Here is a 9945-nt window from a genome sequence, read left to right as displayed (position 1 = left end):
GATTTAACAGTGTTTATATAATTTTCTAGAGTATTTGAGAATATTTTAGATGGTTCCGGAATGTTTTAGAATATTCTAGAAGGTCTCGGAATACCTTAAAAAATTTTAGAAGATTATAGGAGGTCATAGAATATTCTAGAAGAGTCTTGATGTATATAAAAATATGAAGAGTAGTATAGAATAGTCTAGAAGTATTTAAAAAGTTGTAGTAAGATAGATATTTGTAATGAAGATTCTAGATGATTAATCTAAACAGTTGATTAGATTTAATACTAACCATCCATTAAGGAGGTGGATCGCCATAAATAAGAGGTGAGAGTTAGAGTTTGAGTGTGTGAGTCATTTATAACAAACACTTAAGTAATAAAGTGTTCTTTCCATCAAAGCTTCCTTTCTCTTGTGTTTTCATGTGTTCTTAGCTTTTTTAGCTTGCTAAGTATTGAGGGTTAGGCTGACTTGGTCTTAATTCAAGAGGTTGAGTAAGTCCAAGTGCCGGCACTATAACATTGGAGTGTGTTCAAGACCGTGACAATTTGGCATCAGAGCAAGTTTCGAGAGGGAGCACAAGTGCTTTGTGGGTATGACTTCTAGTATAATCATGGAGCATGCTGAGTCTCAAAGGGGAAGGGATACTATTCATTCTCAATGGACAGGCAAGAACGTCCGCTCTTCAAGTGAGTCTAGAGGTAAAGACTCTAACTTCTTAGAAGAGAGAGATTCTATGTTGGAGAATGTTTTATCCTCTATAGATGAGCGCTTTCAAATGACAGAACATGACAAGGAGACCCCTGAGACTCACATGTTAGGAGAACTAGATGTTTTCAAAGAAAACATGCTCCAAATCAAAGAGAAGCTTGAGAATTCCTTAAAACTATTTGAGGAAGTTTGAGTTTAGTTCCAGGAGGCAAAATCTCGACCAACCATTATAAGGGAGACGACAAAGATTGATCTCCCAAAGTCAAAGGAGTTCAAGGGCGTGAGGGATGCTCGAGAAGTGGAGAACTTCCTATAAAAAATGGAGAGGTACTTTGAAGGCCAAGGGGTGGTCGAAGAAGCAATAAAGGTACACAGTGTAACTCTCTACCTTTCTGATAATGCTACTTTGTGATGGAGGAGAAAGTGCGCAGATATAGAAAATGGTACTTGCAACATAGCCACATGGAAAGATTTTAAAAGGGAGTTGAAAAGACAATTCTTCCCTAAAAATGTGGTATATGAAGCAAGGAAGAAGTTGAGGGAGTTGAAGCACAAGAGTACGATTGGTGACTACGTAAGGGAGTTCACTACTCTTATGCTTCAAATCCCCAACTTAGCATCAGAGGATGCATTGTTCCTCTTCATTGATGGACTCCAATCTTGAACAAAGCAAGAACTACAAAGAATAAATGTTGAGGATGTCGACGAGTAGACCATTGTGATGGCCGAATCACTTACTGAGTATCATATGGGAGACTCTAAACCCAAGTTTTCCTCTAAGTCTAGTTCTACTAAAGGTAGGGAAGACAAGGGAAAGAGTTTCTCCACCAAGAAGAAAGGAAAATACTATTCAAAGAAAGAGTACGAGGAAAAGAAGAAGGCTTTCGTACCCAAAGGAGGATGCTTCGTGTGCAAAGGACCACACCAAATGAAGGACTGTTCCAACCTAGGGACTCTGGCATTTATCATCGAGGAACGAGATGCTCAATATCAAGTAATTGAGTGTGTTGGACCTATCCAACTCATGAATGCTGTGAAGAAAAAAGAGGCAAGTACTACAGAAAAGAAAGGCTTGATGTATGTCAAAATCTTTATCAATAAAAAATCCGTCATGGCTATGATCGACAGTGGTGCTATACACAACTTCATCACGCCTGATGAAGCAAAGAGGCTTAGGTTGAAGATTACCGAAAAGAATGGCTGGTTCAAACTCGTGAATACCAAGAGTTAACCCCTTAAGAGAGTAATAAAAGGGGTTGACATGACTCTTGATTGTTGAAAGGGCCTTATGGATTTCTCAGTAGCACCCATGGATAATTTCAAAATAGTCATCGGGCTCGATTTGCAAAGGAAGGCAAATATAATACATATACCATACTACGACATAATATGCATCATGGAGAAAGGGTCTCCATGCATGGTCCCTACCGTCTCTAAAGTTAGAGGACTACCGATGCTTTCTGCTATGCAACTCAAGAAAGAGTTCAAGAAGGAAGATATTACATATTTAACTATACTACAAGAGGAGTCAATATCCGAAAGAGAAGCCGTTCCCCCTAGAATCAAGGAAGTCCTTGAAAAGAATAAGGATGTGATGCTTCACGAGTTGCCAAAACAACTACCACCTAAGAAGAAGGTGGACCACAAGATTGAATTGGGGTTAAGGGCGGAACTGCCTGCCTTAGCACCATACAAGATGGCAGCCATTTCCATGGTCAAAGGAGATATGTTTCATACCATCAAGGAAGAGTTGCATCATGATCCATTAGCCAAGAAATTGGTAGAATTGGCTAGAGAGGGTAAGAATAAACAATTTTGCCTAGAAGACGACCTTCTCTACACCAAAGGGAGAAGACTATACGTCCCTAAGTGAAAAAATCTAAAGAGAAAGCTAGTGAAGGAATCCCACGACACTAAATGGGCTGGTCATCAAGGCCAACAAAGGACCTTGACACTTATTGAATCTTTCTATTATTGGCCTCAAATGAGGGATGAAATAGAGAGTTATGTGAATACTTGTCTTGTGTGCCAACAAGATAAGATTGAAAATAAGACACCAAATGGATTGTTGAAACCTCTGCCGCCGCCAGAGCGACCGTGAAAAGTATATCTTTAGATTTCATCTTTGCCTTACCGAAGTTCGAGCTATTCTTGTGGTAGTGGATCGATTTTTGAAGTATGCTACTTTATACCTGCCCCTACTGACTGCACTGCAGAGGAAGCAGCACAACTATTCTTCAAGAATGTGGTGAAATACTAGGGATTGCCTAAGAGTATCATTAATATGGTTCTAAAAACTGAACCGGACTGGCCGGTTCAACCAGGTTAACTGGAAACCGGTCCCCTAGCCGGTTCTGTTGAAGTGAAAAATCATCTGGTAAAAAACCGGTGAAAAACCAGTCAAATCGGCGGTTAATCGGTAAACCGCTTGAGCCAAACGGTTTTTTACCATTTTTAGTTAAAATATATATATATAAACCCCTCCCTTCTCTCTCGCACACACCCACAACCCACTAACTCAGTCACCACTCACCATCCAGCCCCTCTCTCTCTCTGTCTATGATCTCCACACGAAACCCTAGCCGCTCTCTTTTTCCCAGACCGCCAGCAACAGCAGCCAGCGACAGCGCCGCCGTCACCAACGAACTCTTCTCCTCAGCCAGCGTTGAGCCCCGCCATCGCGATTCTCTTCTCCTGGATCGCTTCACCTTGCGTCGCCAGGTATGCTCGCTATTGATGTCACCGCCTCTGTCTTCGTCGTCGTTGGCCACCTTGAAATCGTGTCTCCATCGGTCCATCCTCATCGTCGATCCCTCTCTCTCGCGCGTCAAGCCTGTGTTCAATCCCCTCTGTGCCCGAGCTCACTTCCCCTCTTCCATCGCCGTCACTTGGATTCCTCCTTCGCCGCCAATCTTCAATTTACTTTTGCTTGCTTTTGTACTTTTATTTGGTTTCTGATTTCTGATTCTGAGTCTGCTAATTTCTACTTAGCTTGAGTTTCTGAATTTCTGAGTTTGTAAGCAGATCCCTACCCTGCTTCAGTTTTCATTTTTGGGAGTTAATTGTTGTTTTTGAATTTGATTATGTTGATTGTTGTTTGTTTGTCTAGGTTAATTGTTGTTTTTTCATTGCTGTCTTCTGCATTTGATTTCTGTTGAGTGCTGCTGTCTTCTGCTTTTTTTTTTCCTCCAAATGTACTTGATACCCTAACAATTCTTGGATCCTTCAACCTTAGCCATTGTGATGATGATGATGAAAAAGCCTTCGCTGCTGTTGATGATGCTTTATCTTCTGCTTTTTAGCTTTTTTTTTATTTTGTTAATTAAATGAATTAATCAGATTTTTGTGATTCTATTTTTGTAAGTTTTAAATTATGTTTTTGTTCTGTTTTTAATTTGTTACTGTAATTTGATTTCATATGTTTTTGTAATTCTGTTTGTTTGTTCCAAATTATGATTATGTTTGTTCCAAATTTAAATTATGATTATGTTTGCAAATTCAATGGTTAGTGGTTATTAGTATTACTGATTTGTTTGTTATTTTTTATTATTAGGTTATAAATTAAAATTTTAAATTTTAAATTTTAAATTTTATGAGGTTAAATTTTTTATTGAAATTTAAATATTTAAAATTATATATTAAATTTTTAATAATTTTATTTAATATTTAATTAAACCTGTCGAATTCCGGTTGAACCTCGGTTGAACCATTGAACCAGTGAACCAGTGAACCAGTCACTTCACCGGTTTATTGATCGGTCCGGTTCTCGCAACCTTGATTATTAGTGATCAAGATCCACACTTCACAGGACGATTTGGAAAGAGTCCATTCGAGATTGTGACCAGACAACATCCGCTTATACCATACTCTATTTCTTCCTCTTACTCAGGAAGAACCCTGGAGCTTATCATATGATTAAGTCATAGGAAGAACAAGCAAATGCCACTCATTCTTACCTCGACAAAGCTACAAAGAAGATGAAGAAATAGACAGATAAGAAGAGGAGACTTGCAAGCTATCAAGTGGGAGATAAAGTAATGATTAAATTTCTTCCACAACAATTCAAAATCTTTCGCAAGGTTCATAAGGGCTTAATCCACAAATACGAAGGGCCATTTGAGATCATTGGACGTGTTGAGGAAGTTGCTTACAAAGTACAACTCCCTCCCTCTATGAAGATCCACCTGGTATTCCATATGAGTATGCTTAAACCATATCATGAAAATCAAGATGAACCGAGTAGAGATGACTCGAGTCGTGCTCCGCCTGTGGTGATTAGATCCTTTGATAAAGAAATCGAAGAGATCTTAGCTAATCGCGTCGTGCGACGAAGAGGAGTATCACCAAGTATCCAATACTTGATCAAGTGGAAAGGACTCCCGATAACCGAAGCTAGCTGGAAAGCTCGTGAAGATTCGTGGTAATTTCAAGAACACCTAGATCGCTATCATGAACAGAATGCGACGAGGACGTCTGCCATTAGGTGGGAGAGAATGTCACGGTAAATTTTAGAAGGTTAGATTTAACGGTGTTTGTATAGTTTTCTAGAGTGTTTGAGAATGTTCTAGATGGTTCTGGAACGTTCTATAATGTCCTAGAAGATTCCGAAATATCTTAGAAAGTTCTAGAAGACTCTAGGAGGTCATAGAGTATTCTAGAAGAGTCTTGATGTATATAGAAGTATGAAGAGTAGTACGAAATAATCTAAAAGTATTTAGAAAGCTATGGTAGGATAGATATTTATAATGAAGATTCTGGATGATTAATCTGAATATTTATTTAGTGAGATCTAAAAAATTAAAACATTTAAAAAATAAATATAGTTATTTCAAAAAAAAAACTATATTAAAATATTAAGATTCAAGAAGTGATCCCACAAATCGATTTTTAATTATTGAGTTATATCATATAAATTAAACAATAATAAAAATTATAATTTTAAAAATTTAAAAAATTTAAATTTTAAAATAATTACTATATTATTTAGTGAGATTTAAAATATTAAATTTTTAAATATATAATCAACAATAATTTGATAAACTCGTTTAAATAAAAAAAATTCATTATAAAAAATTATAATTTGAAAATATAAAATTTTAAAATACAAATGACAAATTAACTTTATAATAATTTAATTATTTTTATTATTTTATATTAAAAAAATTTTGTTTATTAAGGTCTAAAAAATAATATTAAAATTAGTACTATCAAAAAATATTTTAAATTTAATATTATGAAGAAAAATAAAATAAATTTATATAAGGACTAATTTAATTAATTTTTAAAATTTTAGGAATGAAAATAACTTATGTATGAACTTTTAAGGAGTATTTTGATTATAAATAACTTTTTTACATGTCAAGTAACACGTGGTATGTTAGATGTCACCTACCTAACATGTCAATCAATCATCTTGTGACATGTGGCATTATGCCACGTGGCACTTAACGTAACAAGTTATCATCTAACTAATAGAAGGACCAATTTGACTTATGTTTTATCTTTCAAGGACTAATATGACTAAAAAAATTATTTGAGGACTAATTTAAAGAATGAATAATCTTTCAGGAACGAATTTGACTATTAACCATTGATTAATTGAAATGGGGTATTTTAAGTATAAAATATTATTAAAATTTCAGTCTCCATCCTCAAAAATTTTAGTCTCCTATATCCCTATTTTTTAAAAGTATTAAAATATTAAAATTTTAAAGACAAAAACTAAAATTTTAGTGTAGATCAACAAATATAATACTGAATTCTAGTCTCCCAATTTCTGTCTCAGAACTTCAAAACAAACGCTACCAAAATATAAATTTTGATACGTCTAAATGCAATGATATATAGACACTATAAAAATTATTATAGGGATAATAATTTAGACACATAATTAACGTAAAAAAAAATCTAAAAATCGAATAAAAATCATAGGTCAAAGTTTAAAAAGAAAATTTACTATATTCAAAATAATCACACAGTATATTTATACCACATTTTCTGGTACAAAAACTTGTATATAGTGTTTTCTAATAAAATACTACAATAATGACTAAAAAATAATAGGGATGATACTAAAAAAATATCTTTGAAGTATAAATAATTCACACCACACAATCCTTGTCATTTATAGAAATGTTCAACTTTGTTCCGAAATTGTTATTGTATACTTTTCAATTTTCGCTAGTATTCACCTGGACACCTGGTACCATATATATTTATATGTTTGCCGCCTTTGAAAAGTTCTCAGCATTTGAAAAGTTCTCAGCATGCAAGATCATGAATGTAATTAACTTTACAACAATGACTATGCCTCTATATCTATCTATCTATATAAAGCTACTTAGATCATGGTTAATACAAACATCATAGGATAATATGGATGGTTTAATGTTTTTGTTGGTGCTGTCTTTGAGTAGTGTTCTTATTATCCAAACAAGTGAGGCTCAGATATGCTTACCCAAGAAACATTCATCCTTATTCATATTTGGGGATTCATTGTTTGACAATGGAAACAACAATTATATCAATACAACAACTTCGTATCAAGCAAATTACCCTCCCTATGGAAAAACCCTTTTCAAGTATCCAAGTGGAAGATTCTCTGATGGACGTATGATTCCAGATATCATTGGTGAGATCTCTCATTATTAATTGTTTTACATAATTATTCATAAATGATTTGAGTAATTAGGAGTTAATTATTTATGTGTAGCTGAGCTTGCAAAGTTACCTCTGCTTCCACCATATCTTCATCCTGAAAATCCTGACTTCACCAATGGAGTCAATTTTGCCTCTGGAGGCTCTGGTGCTCTGCTTCAAACTGCTCAAGGATATGTAATAACCTCATATTCCCACAAATAAATAATATCATTTTTTAAGGATACTTTAATTATATAGAAGTTAACTTTATTTTGATATATTTTTTTAAATGAGATTTATTTTTGTCTCTGATGTTTGTGATTTTTTAAAAATATTTTTAATATTTTTTTATTTAATTTTATCGGTAACGTTTTCAATTTATTTATTTTTTTTTTACTATTTTTAATTTGTATCAAAATTACTCTAAGATACTTTTAATTTTGTCTTTAACGTTTTAGATTAAATTTACGTTTAGAGATAATTTTAACTCAAAAAAATATTAAAAATATATATTATAAATATTATATATTATAATAATTATATTATATGCATATTAAAAATCAGTGATCAAATTAATTATTATATCAAATATATGTTAAAATTTGAAATATATATTAACAATATTAAAATAATATATATATATATATATATATATATATATTAGTGACTAATTTTTTTATTTTTTTATATTCTAATATCTTGACTTGTAAATTAAATTTTTAAACATAGAATTATAGAATGTAAAGGTACAAGTGGTGATATGGACCATATACCATGCATGATTGGAATAGAACATTATATTGATCAAGCTAAGGTTTTTAATTAATTTATTTGTTGACATATATATATAGGTGATAGACCTTCACACTCAGGTGAAATATTTCAAAAATGTAAAGAAAATTTTAAGGGAGAAAATAGGAGAAGAAGAAGCAGAGGCACTTCTCAAAAGATCTGTGTACTTTCTGAGTGTTGGAAGCAATGATTATGGTGAACTTTTGAATGTTACAAACTCCACTGTGAGCCTATTGCCGGTTGATAAACAACAATTTGTTGGTTTTGTCATTGGAAACCTTACAAATGCCATTAAAGTATGTAAGCATATATTTTCATTATTGCTAGGTAGATATATCTTTAGTTATAAACTTATTCATAATTCTACACTTTATTTAATTTATAGGAAATTTATGAGCAAGGTGGAAGAAAGTTTGGTTTTGTAAATGTGGGTCCTATAGGGTGTTCTCCAAGCGTAAGGATTCTGAAAAACAATGGAAGCACATGCTTTGATGAGATTTCAGCAGTTGCAAGGTTACATAATATTCAACTTTCAAAGATGACTCTGAAGCTTAAGAAACAGCTCAATGGGTTCAAATATTCAGTCCATGATTTCTATGCTTCACTTTCTCAAGTTGTCACATATCCTTCGAAATATGGTATTATTATTCATCCATTCAGTCCTTTTAATTTGATTCAATAATAATGCACAATTATTAAAAACATTAAAATTTTTATACTATTTTCTAATAATACATTTTTTTTTTTTTGAGAATTGATGACGATTAAAAATATCTTATCGAAATAACTATTTCTAGTCACCGTGAAAATTGCTTGTTTTTCTTAACACGAGGGTGTGCTAGTAATTGGATAAGTCAAAATTAGCTTAATTACTAAGCAAATTCACTAATTCAGCCACATGTGCATAATGCCAAAATCTAAAATATCATGATTATCTATTAGTATATGTCATTAATTATGTTGGAAACGAAAAAAAAAGATTTAGAAAAGAAGATATGTATTTTTTAAGTGTCAAATAAATGAAATAATACAAGCTATAATTTCTTCATAGGTATTAGTTAAGTCAAAAAAAAAAATTAATAAAAAATATCTATTAAGTTAAATTCTGTCGTAAAATTATTTTTTCTTAATTTAAAGAATATCTTTTGAATTTGTGTAAAATTTTTTGTATAGATTTTTTTTATGTTTTTTTTAAATAACAAAAATTAAATTTTAAGTTTTTCGGTTATAGAAATTTTAATATTATATTATAAAGTTATTTTTTAAAAAATTCAAATTTATAATAGAAGAGATTTGAATGAAGAGTTAATCTTTATCAAATTCAAACACGAATTGAAGTATCTAAACATACTATTGTAATTAACATTTAAATAATCTAACAAATAGAAATGCATGTTGGAATTGAATTGAAGGTTTCAAAGGAGGGAGTGGGGGATGCTGTGGAAGTGGACCATACAGAGGAGAAGACACGTGTGGGGGGAACAAAGGGATCAAAGAATATGAATTATGTCACAATCCAAATGACTATGTTTTCTTTGACTCCCATCATCCTTCCGATAAAGCTTGCCAGCATTTTGCTCACCTCATATGGAATGGCAACTACACTTTCAATAAGCCTTACAATCTCAGCAAACTCTTTCAACTCTAATCTCAATAATAATAATAATTTTCAATATATATATATATCGTCATTATTTGCTTTACCAAGTTATTTTGTTATTGTTGTGTTTTGGTCATTATATCGTCATTAATTGTCATTATATGAATAATTATTATTTAAAGCTTGAAATTTGAGAACGACTTGAATTTGTTGTGGTA

General features: G+C 32.4%; 1 protein-coding gene across 1 annotated transcript; it reads left to right on the top strand.

Annotated features, from left to right (window-relative positions):
* The first annotated feature begins 6949 nt into the window (after positions 1-6949).
* On the top strand, positions 6950-9945 carry LOC112726704 (GDSL esterase/lipase 5). Its single transcript, XM_025776203.3, has 5 exons — positions 6950-7327; positions 7409-7530; positions 8187-8423; positions 8513-8765; positions 9540-9945. The coding sequence occupies exons 1-5, from the start codon at positions 7072-7074 to the stop codon at positions 9773-9775; spliced, it is 1104 nt and encodes a 367-aa protein (XP_025631988.1). The 5' UTR covers positions 6950-7071; the 3' UTR covers positions 9776-9945.

The sequence above is a fragment of the Arachis hypogaea genome, chromosome 12 (genome assembly GCF_003086295.3).
Source record: "Arachis hypogaea cultivar Tifrunner chromosome 12, arahy.Tifrunner.gnm2.J5K5, whole genome shotgun sequence".
NCBI classification, from domain to species: domain Eukaryota; kingdom Viridiplantae; phylum Streptophyta; class Magnoliopsida; order Fabales; family Fabaceae; genus Arachis; species Arachis hypogaea.
The sequence above is the reverse complement of the archived record's forward strand: the minus strand, read 5'-3'. Positions and strand labels throughout refer to the sequence as shown.